This window comes from Olea europaea, unplaced genomic scaffold, assembly GCF_002742605.1.
Source record: "Olea europaea var. sylvestris unplaced genomic scaffold, O_europaea_v1 scaffold3257, whole genome shotgun sequence".
NCBI classification, from domain to species: Eukaryota; Viridiplantae; Streptophyta; class Magnoliopsida; order Lamiales; family Oleaceae; genus Olea; species Olea europaea.
In genome coordinates this window covers 88,471-106,131 of record NW_019251459.1, presented here as the reverse complement: position 1 = coordinate 106,131, position 17,661 = coordinate 88,471, and the positions used below count along the sequence as shown (strand labels likewise).

The following is a 17,661-nucleotide window of genomic DNA, read 5'->3' as shown; positions in this document are numbered from 1 at the left end:
CACTTATGCAATTTATTACAACTGGCCCATTTAAAGTGCCTGTTTAACAGCTAAAACGAAATACTTGATTATGGTACATTATTTTCAGTTCATGATGAAAAATAATTTGTTGAATACCTAGTGTGTATTTGCTCTTACTTACAATGGGATAGCTAGTTTTTTTCTTGAAAAATTCTACATGTACAGTATTTTTGTTCACAGAATTTGGCCAGAATCCCCCTATGTGCGGGCCCCATGTGTTATATAAAATGCCAAAAAATCAACCACCCACCTCACTAATGTGTCTTTTCTGTAAAACATCTGTGAGCAAAAATTTTGTAAATGTAGTGCAACTATTTTCCCTTGGTGGTGGGCCAGAAGGCCTGCTAGCCACTTGGTGGGAATTACACCGGTTGTGTTGGTTTCACGACAAGTCTTATGCTCTACTCCCACTTCCTACCTCTCGTGGAGGTGAAAATGCACGACTCTAGTATATTAAGAACGACCTCATGGCGGCGTATATCAACACTTGGCCTTTTCATAATATTCCTCATGTGTGATTTTCTGGTGGTTTTGATAAGATATCTCATATAATGCATCAAACTGTTGACTTTAAATCATGTTTTTATACAAACATTTGTATCTTGCTCATTTCAATGCTAAATGGTACTTCGGCGATCGTGGTATCTTTTGCTTCAACTAAGCATCAACGAATGAGGTGTAGCATACAAAGACACATGGGCATGCAATGGAGTCTTCTTGTAGTCAATATAAATTCCTTTCGAACAATAATTTTTTCAGCACGTAATTACATTTTGCAATTTATTTGTCTGGTCTTAGTATGCAATTCTTACAACCATTTGATAATTCAGAGATTTAAACCTTTTTTGTGACTTGTGCAGCTATAATCAAAAGTTGAATAGTTGCTTCTTTTTATGGAGATAGGTTGAGGATCACTGGTACAGTTTGGCCAGAAAAATATTATATTATAAACATTTGATTAAGTCGACACATTTCGAGAGATTAAGAAAAATGAAGGCTTGCACGTTGAGTCACTCAAAGACAATCTTCCATTCTGACCTGGTTATTTCCCGCGTTAACATCCACCTCACTCCACGCCCCCTTCCCCCGGGCCCCGTTTGTGATTCTATGTTCTTTCCTCTTCACCAACTTCATCTCTCTCTGTATAAAAAAAAATATTCGTTTCTTGTCGGGCTTCCCCAACCCCAACTGACCCATTCAACTCCACTATACCATCGACTCCATCAAACCTTCTTCTGCACTCTCTCTCTCTCGAGACCGTCAGCCATGATCGCCGCCCTCCTATTCAGCCTTTCTTTATTCTCCGCCCTCGCCCCCTCCCTTTCTCAACGCCCCAGAGGTAAAACCCATCTCCCCCTTTTTCCTATATATCTCATTCTGTGTTCTTGTTTTGGTTAAAATGAAAACAGCCAATATAAAAGTTTGACATTTCTTGAATTTATGAACATTTTGTTTATACAATTCAATTTTTCTTTCAGATGTACGAATTAATTGTGGCTCCACCGAAAAGTCCACGATCGACGGCGTAGAATGGCTGCCGGACACTGGCTACATATCCTCGGGGACTCCGAAGAACGTTACGACGAAGGATTTACTCCGAACTCTTGCCACTGTCCGCACGTTTCCATTGAAAAACAACCTTTTCAAGAAGTTCTGCTACGAAATTCCGGTAGTACCAGATCGTACGACGAAATACATGGTGAGGACTGCATATTTCTATGGTGAAATTGGTGGTTATAGCAACCCACGGCCACCGGTGTTCGATCAGATAGTTGATGGGACATTATGGGCTGTGGTGAATACAACAGAGGATTATATGAATGGAAATTTTATATATTATGAAGGAATTTTCAAGCCTACTGGGAAGAATTTGAGTGTGTGTTTGGCTGCTAATACATATACAGATTCAGATCCTTTTATTTCTTCTCTGGAGGTTGTGCCTTTGTGGGATCAGTTGTACAATTCCACAGACTTTCATACTTATGCTTTGAGTTTAGTTGCAAGGCACAGTTTCGGGTTCAGAGGATCGATAATAAAGTGAGTTTTTAATTTAATTATTTTTGTTGATTTATGAACTTCTTGCTTCTATGGAATTTGCATGATTTCTCAATACGAATACTTGAAAGTAGAAAATTTTTGGTAATTTCTTTTCGAGTAAATTAATCTAGGGCAAATCCCTTTTTTTTTCTTTTTCTTTTTTTCTTTTTTTTTTCTTTTTTTTCTTTTTTTTTGTGGACATTAGTACTTGTCAAATTAAGCATTCTTGGATTGTCTTTCCCTTTAAATTTTGCTTTAATGTGTGTGTATTGCTTCTCTGGCATTGATTGATATCACAATTTGGCATTCATGGATTGTCTATCCCAACAAACTTTGGTTAAAAGTTGTAGATGGTAGCCATTTTTCGTACTTAGGCGCAAGGATAAATTTCGCCTTGCCTCTCAATAATGATAGAAGTTGTTTTGTTTCGAGAAAGCATAAACTCGAAAATGTCAACATTCTGGAATCTTGCACAATGCCCCCTTCTACTGCTCGTAAAAACTAAAAAGAATGATTTTTTTCTAATCACAAGATTTGTTTATTAGTATTTTTCTCTGTCAATTGGCTAACTCTAAGAATGCGAAATCAACAGATATCCTGATGATCAATTTGATCGTTATTGGGTGCCATTTGGAGAGAGTAATTCTCCCTCGTTGAGTTCTGAAAATGTTTCCGTTCCCGGTATCTGGAATCTACCGCCAGTGAGAGTGTTTCAGACACGATTGACAAAAGAGCAACCAGAACCCCTGCTGTTAATGTGGCCTCCAGCATATCTCCCTAACTCGACATATTACGTCGCTCTTTATTTTGCCGATGATCGTGTTTCAACAAGCTCAAGAATGTTTGACATAACCATAAATGGGATAACTTATTATAATAACCTCAGTGTGACTCCAGCTGGTGTTGTTGTCTTTGCAAACCAGTGGCCTCTTTCTGGTTTGACAAATATAGCATTAACTCCTTCTACTGGATCAAGTATTGGTCCCCTAATCAACGCAGGAGAAGTTTTTCAAGTGCTGACAGTTGGAGGAAAAACTCTCGCACGTGATGGTATGGTTCTGCTCCTAATCTTCTCTTACATACCATGATATCATTTTCAATTGTATACCCTGCTTTAGATAAGTTCTCTTGATCTAAAATTAATAATCCGGTGACATAGCCAACTTTTTGGAATCATAATTCTGAAATGAAGTCGCTGGCATTGGCTTGCTTGAATCACTTCTTTGAAGCCAGTTCTCTTAATAGTGAAGGAAAAATAATTTTTTTTACCATACATTCGACCTCTTGCATGGTGATATTTCTCCTCTTTTGAAATAGGTACCTATTTGGTTATCTTCACTTGGTACTTATAATGTCTCTTTCCTTCTCTTTTCATGACCTATTTACTTATTTAAAAGTATGAAAATACATATCTAGGTTCTTTTTAATTGCAGTTGTTGCTATGGAAGGCTTGAAAAAAAGTTTCCAGAATCCACCAGTTGATTGGAATGGTGATCCGTGTTTACCCCGTCAATACTCATGGACTGGAGTTACTTGCTCAGAAGGACCCCGAATTCGTATAGTAACCTTGTGAGTTGGAACTTGTTGTACATTAAAAATTATAATATCATCCTGAACATCTATTCTCATCATCATAAGAAGGTGAAATTGCAGTATTCTCATCTTTTTCCTCTTGTCTGCAGAAACATGACGGGCATGGGTCTTTCAGGATTGATCTCACCATATATTTCCAAGATGACGGCATTGACAACCATGTACGTAAATATTAATTTGCATATATATAAACTATTTACACAAGTGATTCTTTCATTACTAATCTCTTGTCATTGACAGCTTGCTTGGGAACAATAGTCTGTCGGGAACTATACCCGACCTCAGTTCATTAAAGGGATTGACAATTTTGTGAGTCATGAACCATTTTCATTTTTTCATTTTTTGCAGTTGCCTTCATTACTTTAGTGGATAGAGAATGATTTCTTACAAGATAGTAAATAGCCAGATGTTTTTGCGTGACAAAGTGACCTGAATGCGTCAAGATATTTACTATTTTGGCATCCATGTATTCTCTGGACAATTTAAGAACATAATTTCTTTCCCTAATACACATTGTCTTTCACTTCAGGCATTTGGAAGACAACCGGCTTGGTGGTCATATTCCCCCATTGCTGGGAAACTTGAAAAACTTGCGTGAGCTGTAAGTTCAATTCCCAGCTTTTTCTCAAGTTGAAATTTATGTTTCATACAGATATCCATTATCGCACTAGGAAAATTCTAGTGTTCAATTCATCCATCATGTGCGTTATGTATGCAATCCATAATACTTTCTTGTGGTTTTCTCACCATAAATTTAAGTTTAATCCCGTGCTGCTTGGCGACATTCTTGATTGAAAGAAAGTGGTGGTTTTGTCAGGTCTTTACCAATATACCAGATACAGCAACCTTAACTTTTTATACCTTTTCCTGCATGTTGGGATATAGTCCTAAAACCACAGTTTTCAGTGGCTAATCAATCTTGATTATATGAATTACGATTGTCCGTAATCCAGCAATGAACAAACTAGTAAAAATTCAACCAAATTCTAAGTTATTGGGTGGTTTATTCCACAAATGTGTGAAGTGGAAGTAGCTACATTCCATTCAGACATTTGCAGAATGCTTGATGGGAATCATAGTAGAGATATTATGTAATTCACTGTCCAAATTAGATACTTATTTAGGAAACTTAATGAGGGTTTTATTTAATCGATTTTCTAGTATTTTGTAAGTTGTTTATTTTCAAAATATGATACTTATTTTGAGAAACATAATTAGCATTTTATTTAATAGATTTTATATTATTTTCTTACTTATATTAGACTAGTTTAGACCCTATATAAATGGGCTTATACATTGTAATAGTTAAGACTTTCATATCGAATAAATTGATATTTTCTTCCTTTAAATTCTCTGTTCTCTCCCTCTTTCTTTCTCAATCTTGTTCTTGTTCAGTTGTATTTTACGTCAATACTTGTATATGATTTTTTATGATTGAAAATGTTGCATCACCCAATAGCCTGAAAACGCCTACCAGAGAAAATTTTACTGGCTTATTTTCTGTTATCATTATTTTGTTTTAGTACACAAATTTGGATACGAGCATAGATGTAAATATAGTATTCTTGTACGTTTGCTGGCTATTGGCTCTGACATGAAATCAAATTCATGTTTAAGAAGGGAGATCGTTTGCTATTCGATAAAAATATTAACACACTCATTTGTGGTCATCGGTGTCAGCTTCGTTTATAACAATAATCTGACCGGCCAAGTACCAAGCAACATTTCTGGAAAACCCGGATTGGACCTAAGGTAATCTTCTGTTGGCCGATGTTTCTTTTCTAATTTAGATGATTAATTAATTTAAGTTATTTTCTTTATAGGGTTACTCCCGGGAATCCGTTTTTGATACTGCCGCAGTCGTGACAACATCATGTAAACTAGTTACTAACAACCACGCAAGAGTCTACAGAGCATTACCAAAATTCTCCAAATCCTGGAAGTAAGACTATGGCTCGTGCTTCTAACCGCATTCGTACTGCTTCTTTTGAGAATCGACACTTGTTTATGGTTGTCAACATAAATTCTTGAATTGACAAATGAAAATGTGTGTCAAATTGTATATCAGCATGTTTTTATATAGTTATTTTTTGAATGATATTCTCTGTATCACAATTTTTCTCTGTATAACTTAACGTGTATCTATGTTTTATATACTTGATTTACATTTCAATTAGATCTTTGTAATTGTTTGTTATTGTGTGTAGTTAACTAGTTGTATAACTATATCTACTAGTGATTAATCTTGTAATTATCGTATAAAATTTCTGCCTAAAATCCTTTTTATTGGATGCTTTATCCTTCCAGTAAGTATTTATTATGTATATATTATTACTTATATACGTAACATTACCACATTCATTTACAAGATGTGTTATTTTTTAATTTTTCTCTTTCTTTTTGGCCTGGTCATGGTGTTGATTTAGGAAACTTGACAATCTGTATATGGCTTCAGGACACACGTTACTGTCTTTTTCTTGACGATGTTATTTGCCCCCCACCCTCCCCACCCGCAACCAAATCAGTGACGAACAAAGACAACCAAACACAAATGATTGAAGAAGCCTGATACTTGATGTTCATTACAGGGAATTATTCATGGAAATGTATGGTGCATTTTCTGTCATTGTCGTGTCAAAAACTAATGAAAAATTGTCAAGTGTTCTTCAGTAAAAAAAATTTCAACCTTTGTGCCTCTAGCATAACTGTTTAATTCAAATCTGGCTTTAGGTTCAACCAAATTTAATTTTCAATGGTCGGATTGCCTGGTTTTTATAGCAGTTTAGTCCTACCATATTCGAATTAATTGTTCCAATGGTTACTGAACTTAAACCCATGTCTTTGATTGGTCATTGAAGCTTAAAAAGTCGAGATTTGATCACTAAACTTAGGTCCATTTCTTCGATTGCTCGTCGAAATTTAAAATATCGAATTTTGGTCACTGAATTTTGAAAAACGTCATACGTTATTCACGGACATAAATGTTGAATTTTGAAAAATATCGAGTTTACATTGAGTAATGTACAACATTTTTCAAATTTCAATGGCCAAAACTCGACATTTAAATTTCTATGAACAATAAAAAACATGAACCTAAATTCAATGACCAAAACTCGACATTTTGAATTTCAGTGACAAATTAAAGATATAGACATAAGTTCAGTGACCATTGTAATAATTAACTCGCCATATTCAACAGGCTTATCTTTTTACTCCGTAGAATTCTTGTACTTCTAAAATTTTATTAGTGTTGTCTTTCTCGACGTGGAATTCAATTCCCCGGACCATGCTATCTTACCACAGCGAACCGTGCGTTTGAAACATTTACAATGTCGGATACATTCTTTTAGAAACAACTCCAACATGAACACATGGAACATACTTTCGTATTATTTTGATACATTCTATCCCGTTAGGCTTTGAAAATAATCGGCCTTGTCTTTGGAATTTTTATTAATCAAATTTTCCCCAGTTTTTAGGTGATGCTACAATATAATAACGACTAGGAATTTAATCCTTCACTGTCCTGAAATTTAAATAGATTCCTCTGTGTATTGGATGAGTTTGGCTGGAATCAGAAGTTCCTTATTCTCTTGATCATGTTTTCCTTATTTCTTCCTAGAAAAGCTAAAACAAATAATTAGGTCATCTCCAATTCTGCACCAAAATTTGAGATAAGTTGTGCACCATTTTTATATCAAACTATAAATCATCTCCAGTTATTACAACAAAACTTACACCAAATAAACAGTTTTTCATCATTTTCTTCTCTTTTTTTATTCTCAATAATTTATTAATTTGAAAATTTATTTCCTTATTTATTTTACAAACACAAAAATTACTAAATAAATAATTAAGTTAAATTGACGAAAATATTAAATTCATTAATAAATATAAAAAATTATTTTTTACATTGTTAAAATTTATTTTATTATTATTAATCAAAATAAGAATCATAATAATAATAATTTATTGTATTAAAAATAAATAATAAAAATGATACAAATACCCTCTATCAATTAGTTCGGCAAATAGATGTACAAATCTTGGTGCCATATTGGAGAGGTTTTGCACCAAAATTTGGTGTATTTTGATGATTTGGTGCATTTAGTAGAGATGCCCTTAATCCTTGTTCAAAGAAAATCTGTAGGCTCTGCCACTCCGTTCAATTTATTACAAGATTTAGTGTGGGAAAATCTAAAGCAACTATAACAGTCCCTCTTAGATTTGGTACACCCCTTTCTCCTTCAAGGTAATCTTATTAGAATCAATGGAAATTAGTTGCAGAAACATTCTTACAAAAGTAAAGTCAGTATCCACATTGTAAATCATACCAAATTCTACTTGAAATAACAATTTAACCAAAGAAAGAACATGAAATCAATTATGATTTTAAAAAAAAAAGGACGGAGAGGGAGAGAGAGGAATAATGACATTTCTAAAAACACCCAACAAATAGCTACCAGCTTCTTGTTCTTACCTCTCTAATCTTCCTTTCCTTATGGAGAAAAGGGGAGGCAATGCACTGTTTTTCCCTTGTGTGCAAATAGGCACATTGATCATCGGTCTTATACGCATACTAGTCGATCTTGTTCTGTCCAGCCCCTTCTTGAGTCTCTTTACAGTCTTGTCTCGAGGTCCAACTCGTTCTTTACTTTCATTGACTGGAGGCACATCCACCAGTGAGCCTCTGGAAGAGGACGATGAGGAAGAAGAAGATGGAGACAAGGTAGAAGCGCGTTGTTTTTTCAACTTTAACAACTCCTTCCATAAAACAGTGCATTTAGGAGGTCGAGGAGAGGGATCATCATCAAGAAACCAACTGATTCTGGTGTCTTCCTTGTTATTCGTCTCTTTTCCACCCGTTACCTCTTCATCGTTCTCCGTTTTGAGGCTAATCTTGTGGAGTTTCTCAGAGTGATGCATTTGCCAAAAAGGAAGCAACTTACCTTCGGAGAAAAGCTCGTCTGCAGTTATCATGTTTTGACTCGTTGAATTCGCCGAAAGAAACTCAAATTCGGCATTTAACGCTATCTCTCTTTCTTTTTTCTCTGCCTGAGGATTTGGACATATAGAAATGAAGTTATTTTCATCAAGAAAATCAGCAGAGAACGAAATCCGGGGACTTGAATTTGGTTCAATGCATTTAGAGCTACCCTGAACAGTTTCCAGGGAAACCATTTTAGAATGGAAAGAAGAGAAGAAAAGCCAGAAGATTAAATGAAGTGTTTGGTTCTGAGTTATTTGTGTTAAAACATGTGCATGAGGTTTTATGCTTTATAAAGGGAGGGGGAAATGGAGATTCTCTATTCTTACATTATAGTTTTGATCAAAAATTTTCTATGTAAATATATCTGGACGGTGAGAATATAAAAACTAAGTGGTTGGTGAAATTTACGAAATTCCGGTAGTACCAGATCGTACGACGAAATACATGGTGAGGACTGCATATTTCTATGGTGAAATTGGTGGTTATAGCAACCCACGGCCACCGGTGTTCGATCAGATAGTTGATGGGACATTATGGGCTGTGGTGAATACAACAGAGGATTATATGAATGGAAATTTTATATATTATGAAGGAATTTTCAAGCCTACTGGGAAGAATTTGAGTGTGTGTTTGGCTGCTAATACATATACAGATTCAGATCCTTTTATTTCTTCTCTGGAGGTTGTGCCTTTGTGGGATCAGTTGTACAATTCCACAGACTTTCATACTTATGCTTTGAGTTTAGTTGCAAGGCACAGTTTCGGGTTCAGAGGATCGATAATAAAGTGAGTTTTTAATTTAATTATTTTTGTTGATTTATGAACTTCTTGCTTCTATGGAATTTGCATGATTTCTCAATACGAATACTTGAAAGTAGAAAATTTTTGGTAATTTCTTTTCGAGTAAATTAATCTAGGGGCAAATCCCTTTTTTTTTCTTTTTCTTTTTTTCTTTTTTTTTTCTTTTTTTTCTTTTTTTTTGTGGACATTAGTACTTGTCAAATTAAGCATTCTTGGATTGTCTTTCCCTTTAAATTTTGCTTTAATGTGTGTGTATTGCTTCTCTGGCATTGATTGATATCACAATTTGGCATTCATGGATTGTCTATCCCAACAAACTTTGGTTAAAAGTTGTAGATGGTAGCCATTTTTCGTACTTAGGCGCAAGGATAAATTTCGCCTTGCCTCTCAATAATGATAGAAGTTGTTTTGTTTCGAGAAAGCATAAACTCGAAAATGTCAACATTCTGGAATCTTGCACAATGCCCCCTTCTACTGCTCGTAAAAACTAAAAAGAATGATTTTTTTCTAATCACAAGATTTGTTTATTAGTATTTTTCTCTGTCAATTGGCTAACTCTAAGAATGCGAAATCAACAGATATCCTGATGATCAATTTGATCGTTATTGGGTGCCATTTGGAGAGAGTAATTCTCCCTCGTTGAGTTCTGAAAATGTTTCCGTTCCCGGTATCTGGAATCTACCGCCAGTGAGAGTGTTTCAGACACGATTGACAAAAGAGCAACCAGAACCCCTGCTGTTAATGTGGCCTCCAGCATATCTCCCTAACTCGACATATTACGTCGCTCTTTATTTTGCCGATGATCGTGTTTCAACAAGCTCAAGAATGTTTGACATAACCATAAATGGGATAACTTATTATAATAACCTCAGTGTGACTCCAGCTGGTGTTGTTGTCTTTGCAAACCAGTGGCCTCTTTCTGGTTTGACAAATATAGCATTAACTCCTTCTACTGGATCAAGTATTGGTCCCCTAATCAACGCAGGAGAAGTTTTTCAAGTGCTGACAGTTGGAGGAAAAACTCTCGCACGTGATGGTATGGTTCTGCTCCTAATCTTCTCTTACATACCATGATATCATTTTCAATTGTATACCCTGCTTTAGATAAGTTCTCTTGATCTAAAATTAATAATCCGGTGACATAGCCAACTTTTTGGAATCATAATTCTGAAATGAAGTCGCTGGCATTGGCTTGCTTGAATCACTTCTTTGAAGCCAGTTCTCTTAATAGTGAAGGAAAAATAATTTTTTTTACCATACATTCGACCTCTTGCATGGTGATATTTCTCCTCTTTTGAAATAGGTACCTATTTGGTTATCTTCACTTGGTACTTATAATGTCTCTTTCCTTCTCTTTTCATGACCTATTTACTTATTTAAAAGTATGAAAATACATATCTAGGTTCTTTTTAATTGCAGTTGTTGCTATGGAAGGCTTGAAAAAAAGTTTCCAGAATCCACCAGTTGATTGGAATGGTGATCCGTGTTTACCCCGTCAATACTCATGGACTGGAGTTACTTGCTCAGAAGGACCCCGAATTCGTATAGTAACCTTGTGAGTTGGAACTTGTTGTACATTAAAAATTATAATATCATCCTGAACATCTATTCTCATCATCATAAGAAGGTGAAATTGCAGTATTCTCATCTTTTTCCTCTTGTCTGCAGAAACATGACGGGCATGGGTCTTTCAGGATTGATCTCACCATATATTTCCAAGATGACGGCATTGACAACCATGTACGTAAATATTAATTTGCATATATATAAACTATTTACACAAGTGATTCTTTCATTACTAATCTCTTGTCATTGACAGCTTGCTTGGGAACAATAGTCTGTCGGGAACTATACCCGACCTCAGTTCATTAAAGGGATTGACAATTTTGTGAGTCATGAACCATTTTCATTTTTTCATTTTTTGCAGTTGCCTTCATTACTTTAGTGGATAGAGAATGATTTCTTACAAGATAGTAAATAGCCAGATGTTTTTGCGTGACAAAGTGACCTGAATGCGTCAAGATATTTACTATTTTGGCATCCATGTATTCTCTGGACAATTTAAGAACATAATTTCTTTCCCTAATACACATTGTCTTTCACTTCAGGCATTTGGAAGACAACCGGCTTGGTGGTCATATTCCCCCATTGCTGGGAAACTTGAAAAACTTGCGTGAGCTGTAAGTTCAATTCCCAGCTTTTTCTCAAGTTGAAATTTATGTTTCATACAGATATCCATTATCGCACTAGGAAAATTCTAGTGTTCAATTCATCCATCATGTGCGTTATGTATGCAATCCATAATACTTTCTTGTGGTTTTCTCACCATAAATTTAAGTTTAATCCCCTGCTGCTTGGCGACATTCTTGATTGAAAGAAAGTGGTGGTTTTGTCAGGTCTTTACCAATATACCAGATACAGCAACCTTAACTTTTTATACCTTTTCCTGCATGTTGGGATATAGTCCTAAAACCACAGTTTTCAGTGGCTAATCAATCTTGATTATATGAATTACGATTGTCCGTAATCCAGCAATGAACAAACTAGTAAAAATTCAACCAAATTCTAAGTTATTGGGTGGTTTATTCCACAAATGTGTGAAGTGGAAGTAGCTACATTCCATTCAGACATTTGCAGAATGCTTGATGGGAATCATAGTAGAGATATTATGTAATTCACTGTCCAAATTAGATACTTATTTAGGAAACTTAATGAGGGTTTTATTTAATCGATTTTCTAGTATTTTGTAAGTTGTTTATTTTCAAAATATGATACTTATTTTGAGAAACATAATTAGCATTTTATTTAATAGATTTTATATTATTTTCTTACTTATATTAGACTAGTTTAGACCCTATATAAATGGGCTTATACATTGTAATAGTTAAGACTTTCATATTGAATAAATTGATATTTTCTTCCTTTAAATTCTCTGTTCTCTCCCTCTTTCTTTCTCAATCTTGTTCTTGTTCAGTTGTATTTTATGTCAATACTTGTATATGATTTTTTATGATTGAAAATGTTGCATCAGCCAATAGCCTGAAAACGCCTACTAGAGAATTTTACTGGCTTATTTTCTGTTATCATTATTTTGTTAGTTCACAAATTTGGAGACGAGCATAGATGTAAATATTGTATTCTTGTACGTTTGCTGGCTATTGGCTCTGACATGAAATCAAATTCATGTTTAAGAAGGAGATTGTTTGCTATTCGATAAAAATATTAACACACTCATTTGTGGTCATCGGTGTCAGCTTCGTTTATAACAATAATCTGACCGGCCAAGTACCAAGCAACATTTCTGGAAAACCCGGATTGGACCTAAGGTAATCTTCTGTTGGCCGATGTTTCTTTTCTAATTTAGATGATTAATTAATTTAAGTTATTTTCTTTATAGGGTTACTCCCGGGAATCCGTTTTTGATACTGCCGCAGTCGTGACAACATCATGTAAACTAGTTACTAACAACCACGCAAGAGTCTACAGAGCATTACCAAAATTCTCCAAATCCTGGAAGTAAGACTATGGCTCGTGCTTCTAACCACATTCGTACTGCTTCTTTTGAGAATCGACACTTGTTTATGGTTGTCAACATAAATTCTTGAATTGACAAATGAAAATGTGTGTCAAATTGTATATCAGCATGTTTTTATATAGTTATTTTTTGAATGATATTCTCTGTATCACAATTTTTCTCTGTATAACTTAAAGTGTATCTATGTTTTATATACTTGATTTACATTTCAATTAGATCTTTGTAATTGTTTGTTATTGTGTGTAGTTAACTAGTTGTATAACTATATCTACTAGTGATTAATCTTGTAATTATCGTATAAAATTTCTGCCTAAAATCCTTTTTATTGGATGCTTTATCCTTCCAGTAAGTATTTATTATGTATATATTATTACTTATATACGTAACATTACCACATTCATTTACAAGATGTGTTATTTTTTAATTTTTCTCTTTCTTTTTGGCCTGGTCATGGTGTTGATTTAGGAAACTTGACAATCTGTATATGGCTTCAGGACACACGTTACTGTCTTTTTCTTGACGATGTTATTTGCCCCCCACCCTCCCCACCCGCAACCAAATCAGTGACGAACAAAGACAACCAAACACAAATGATTGAAGAAGCCTGATACTTGATGTTCATTACAGGGAATTATTCATGGAAATGTATGGTGCATTTTCTGTCATTGTCGTGTCAAAAACTAATGAAAAATTGTCAAGTGTTCTTCAGTAAAAAAAATTTCAACCTTTTTTTGTGCCTCTAGCATAACTGTTTAATTCAAATCTGGCTTTAGGTTCAACCAAATTTAATTTTCAATGGTCGGATTGCCTGGTTTTTATAGCAGTTTAGTCCTACCATATTCGAATTAATTGTTCCAATGGTTACTGAACTTAAACCCATGTCTTTGATTGGTCATTGAAGCTTAAAAAGTCGAGATTTGATCACTAAACTTAGGTCCATGTCTTCGATTGCTCGTCGAAATTTAAAATATCGAATTTTGGTCACTGAATTTTGAAAAACGTCATACGTTATTCACGGACATAAATGTTGAATTTTGAAAAATATCGAGTTTACATTGAGTAATGTACAACATTTTTCAAATTTCAATGGCCAAAACTCGACATTTAAATTTCTATGAACAATAAAAAATATGAACCTAAATTCAATGACCAAAACTCGACATTTTGAATTTCAGTGACAAATTAAAGATATAGACATAAGTTCAGTGACCATTGTAACAATTAACTCGCCATATTCAATAGGCTTATCTTTTTCCTCCGTAGAATTCTTATACTTCTAAAATTTTGTTAGTGTTGTCTTTCTCGACGTGGAATTCAATTCCCCGGACCATGCTATCTAACCACAGCGAACCGTGCGTTTGAAACATTTCCAATGTCGGATACATTCTTTTAGAAACAACTCCAACATGAACACATGGAACATACTTTCGTATTATTTTGATACTTTCTATCCCGTTGGGCTTTGAAAATAATCGGCATTGTCTTTGGAATTTTTATTAATCAAATTTTCCCCAGTTTTTAGGTGATGCTACAATATAGCCCTTGTTTGAGTCCCATTTTTTTTGGAAAAATTCATTTTTCAACAGTGTTTTGACATCATTTCAACCACACATTTTTCAATAAAATAATATTACACATAAATCCAAAATTTTTCCTTATTTTTTAACCACACATTTCTCATCAATACACTATTCAAAATTTTATTCTTCCCAAAAAAATGGGGCTCAAACAAGAGCTTAATAAGTGATAGTACGACTAGGAATTTAATCCTTCATTGTCCTGAAATTTAAATAGATTCCTTTGTGTATTGGATGAGTTTGGCTGGAATCAGAAGTTCCATATTCTCTGGATCATGTTTTCCTTATTTCTTCCTAGAAAAGCTAAAACAAATAATTAGTTCATCTCCAATTCTGCACCGAAATTTGAGGTAAGTTTTGCACCATTTTTATATCAAACTATAAATCATATCCAATTATTACAACAAATCTTACACCAAATGAATGGTTTTTCATCATTTTCTTCTCTTTTTTTATTCTCAATAATTTATTAATTTGAAAATTTATTTCCTTATTTATTTTACAAACACNCTATCTACACTATTATGTTTAAATCCATATGATATAATTGCTAAGTCAAATTTCTCATGCCACTTCTTAGGTGCTTGCTTTAGTCCATATAACGATTTAATTAACTTGCATATCTTATGTTCATTTCTTGGTAAAACAAAACCTTCTAGTTGTTCTATATAAACCTCCTCATCGAGATCCCCATTTAGGACTGTCGTTTTGACATCCATTTGATGAACATGCAAGTCATATATCGAGGTTAATGCAAACAATATCCTAATTGAAGTTATTCTGGCTACCGGTGCATAAGATTCAAAATAGTCAATTCCTTCCTTTTGTCGATAACATTTGGCTACAAGTCTAGCTTTGAAAGTATTTAGAGAACCATCAACATTGTATTTTCTCCTAAATACCCATTTACAACCAATAGGTTTGGATCCGGGTGGTAGATCGACAAGTTCCCAAGTTTTATTTGACATTATTGAATCCATTTCATTCTTGATTGCATCTTTCCAAAACATGCTATCTCGAGAAGCCATAGTTTCTTTAAAAGTTTTAGGATCGATTTCCACTTGTAGAACAAAAGGAATTGTTCTTACAACATTCAACTCATTTCCTTCTACTAAGTAAAAGGAGATAAGTTGAAAATCAATTTCATCCAGTCCTAAAGACTTCTTAACTCGAGTTCTTTTGCTTCTTCGTGGTTCATTAGATTCATTAATATCTTTAGAAGATATTTCATCCCGTGTTCCACTTGAGCTTGGGATATTTTCAAGATTTTCCCTTAATTTGTTATTCGAGGTTAACGAATCTTCAAAGAACTCTACATCACTTGATTCAATAATCACATTGGTCTCCAAATTTAACAATCTATAAGATTTGCTATTGTTAGCATATCCAACAAAAGCACATTTAATGCCTCTTGGACCTAATTTGTTTCTATTAGGGTTCGTGTTCTTGCAATAGGCGAGACACCCCCATACTTTGAAGTATCCAATGTTTGGTTTTCTTCCTTTCCATAATTGATAAGGAGAAACCTTAGTATGTTTTGAAGGAATCCTATTAAGTATCCTACATGCACTTAATAAAGCTTCACCCCATAAGTTAAAAGGTAACTTAGCAAATATAAGCATAGCATTAATCATTTCTACTAATGTTTTATTCTTTCTTTCAGCCAAACCATTTTGTTCGGGAGTCCTAGGTGCAGAACATTGATGAATTATGCCATGTTGTTCACAAAATAAATTAAAATCACTAGAAAAGTATTTACCACCTCTATCACTCCTTAAGGTTTTTATTTTCTTTTCTAGATGATTTTCAACTTCATTCTTATAAATCTTAAACATGTTAAATGCTTCATGTTTATGTTTCATTAAATACACATATGTATATCTAGAAAAGTCATCGATAAAGGTAATAAAATACCTATTTCCACCTCTAGTTAACATGCCGTTTAATTCACATATATCCGTATGAATTAGTTCCAAAATACTAGAGGTTCTTTTTACACTTTGATATTGTTTTTTAATCATCTTAGATTCTACACAAATTTTGCATCTATATTCATTATTTTCATCATATGAAATTAAGTCACACTTTTTCATTCGTTTCATGGTACTTTTACCAATATGACCTAACCTAGCATGCCATAATGAAAATAAATCCACAACATAAGCAAGATCAACTTTATTTATTTTATTGTCAACAGTACAAAGTTTGATCATTCCTTCACAAGAATAGCCTTTTCCAACAAAATTCCCTTTAAGGGATAATACAAGTTTACCGGATTCATACACACTTTTGATACCCGGTTTTCCTAAGAGATTTCCACTAACTAAGTTCCGATTCATATCCGGAACATGTAATACATTAGTGAGAGTAACGTTTTTCCCGGAAGCGAAGATTAAATCTACATTTCCTTTACCAATGACTTTGGATCGAACTTCGTTGCCCATTTGAATCTCTTGGTCTCCATCCATTTCATGATAGGTCTTGAATAAAGATTTATCATATAATACATGTACCGTAGCACAAGTATCATACCACCATCCGGGAACCTTTCCCTTAATAGCATTTATCTCGCTCATGGTGGCCACAATCTTTTCTTCTTGAATGGAGTTGATTTTACCTTCGGAGTTGTTTCTTTTCCGGTGTCTACAGTCTTTTGCATAGTGACCAGACTTTCCACACACAAAGCAACCTCCTTTGTTCTTCTTCTTGAACTTGTTAAAGTTTCTTAAAGGCTTCCTTTTGTTGATTTTTCCAGGTGGTTCAAATTTCTCTATAGCATTTGCTTTAGAAGTTCCTTCCGAAGAGTTTTCACTTCTATCGCGTAACCTGGATTCTTCTTCAATCCTTAGGTGCTTTTGCAATTGTTCCAAAGAGTAATCTTCGGAACTATGCATAATTTTCTTCCGGTATCCTTTCCAAGTTCTCGGGAGTTTTGCTATTATAGCCCCCACTTGAAAGGTCTCCGAGATTTCAATCTTTACCGCCTTTAATTTGTTGACAAGGACTTGCAACTCATGTACTTGAGGAAGTAGGGGAATATTTTTCAAAAACTTAAAATCAAAATATTTTGAAATTATAAATTTCTTTGTACTTGCAACTATTTTCCAA

General features: G+C 34.2%; 3 protein-coding genes across 3 annotated transcripts; 2 read left to right on the top strand and 1 right to left on the bottom strand.

Annotated features, from left to right (window-relative positions):
- The first annotated feature begins 215 nt into the window (after nucleotides 1-215).
- LOC111385699 (probable LRR receptor-like serine/threonine-protein kinase At1g67720) lies at nucleotides 216-5,824 on the top strand. Its single transcript, XM_023010119.1, has 9 exons — nucleotides 216-1,360; nucleotides 1,500-2,058; nucleotides 2,651-3,108; nucleotides 3,492-3,627; nucleotides 3,741-3,812; nucleotides 3,892-3,960; nucleotides 4,181-4,252; nucleotides 5,332-5,403; nucleotides 5,475-5,824. Exons 1-9 carry the CDS (start codon nucleotides 1,012-1,014, stop codon nucleotides 5,515-5,517), a joined length of 1,830 nt encoding a protein of 609 aa, XP_022865887.1. The 5' UTR covers nucleotides 216-1,011; the 3' UTR covers nucleotides 5,518-5,824.
- Nucleotides 5,825-7,017: 1,193 nt separating this feature from the next.
- On the bottom strand, nucleotides 7,018-8,998 carry LOC111385701. The gene is made up of 2 exons (XM_023010121.1): nucleotides 8,132-8,998; nucleotides 7,018-7,269 (listed from the first exon to the last, which is right to left on the bottom strand). The coding sequence occupies exons 1-2, from the start codon at nucleotides 8,830-8,832 to the stop codon at nucleotides 7,260-7,262; spliced, it is 711 nt and encodes a 236-aa protein (XP_022865889.1). The 5' UTR covers nucleotides 8,833-8,998; the 3' UTR covers nucleotides 7,018-7,259.
- Nucleotides 8,999-9,052: 54 nt separating this feature from the next.
- On the top strand, nucleotides 9,053-13,273 carry LOC111385700 (receptor-like protein kinase At3g21340). Its single transcript, XM_023010120.1, has 8 exons — nucleotides 9,053-9,426; nucleotides 10,020-10,477; nucleotides 10,861-10,996; nucleotides 11,110-11,181; nucleotides 11,261-11,329; nucleotides 11,550-11,621; nucleotides 12,696-12,767; nucleotides 12,839-13,273. The coding sequence occupies exons 1-8, from the start codon at nucleotides 9,086-9,088 to the stop codon at nucleotides 12,879-12,881; spliced, it is 1,263 nt and encodes a 420-aa protein (XP_022865888.1). The 5' UTR covers nucleotides 9,053-9,085; the 3' UTR covers nucleotides 12,882-13,273.
- The last annotated feature ends 4,388 nt before the right edge of the window (nucleotides 13,274-17,661 follow it).

Excerpts from the sequence above, each read along its gene's own strand:
- LOC111385699 (XM_023010119.1), top strand. The coding sequence starts at position 1,012 with ATGAAGGCTTGCACGTTGAGTCACTCAAAGACAATCTTCCATTCTGAC. Across the intron at positions 3,628-3,740 it reads CGAATTCGTATAGTAACCTT|AAACATGACGGGCATGGGTC; the intron begins GTGAGTTGGAAC and ends TCTTGTCTGCAG. Across the intron at positions 5,404-5,474 it reads AAACCCGGATTGGACCTAAG|GGTTACTCCCGGGAATCCGT; the intron begins GTAATCTTCTGT and ends TTTTCTTTATAG.
- LOC111385701 (XM_023010121.1), bottom strand. The coding sequence starts at position 8,832 with ATGGTTTCCCTGGAAACTGTTCAGGGTAGCTCTAAATGCATTGAACCA.
- LOC111385700 (XM_023010120.1), top strand. The coding sequence starts at position 9,086 with ATGGTGAGGACTGCATATTTCTATGGTGAAATTGGTGGTTATAGCAAC. Across the intron at positions 10,478-10,860 it reads AAAAACTCTCGCACGTGATG|TTGTTGCTATGGAAGGCTTG; the intron begins GTATGGTTCTGC and ends TTTTAATTGCAG. Across the intron at positions 10,997-11,109 it reads CGAATTCGTATAGTAACCTT|AAACATGACGGGCATGGGTC; the intron begins GTGAGTTGGAAC and ends TCTTGTCTGCAG.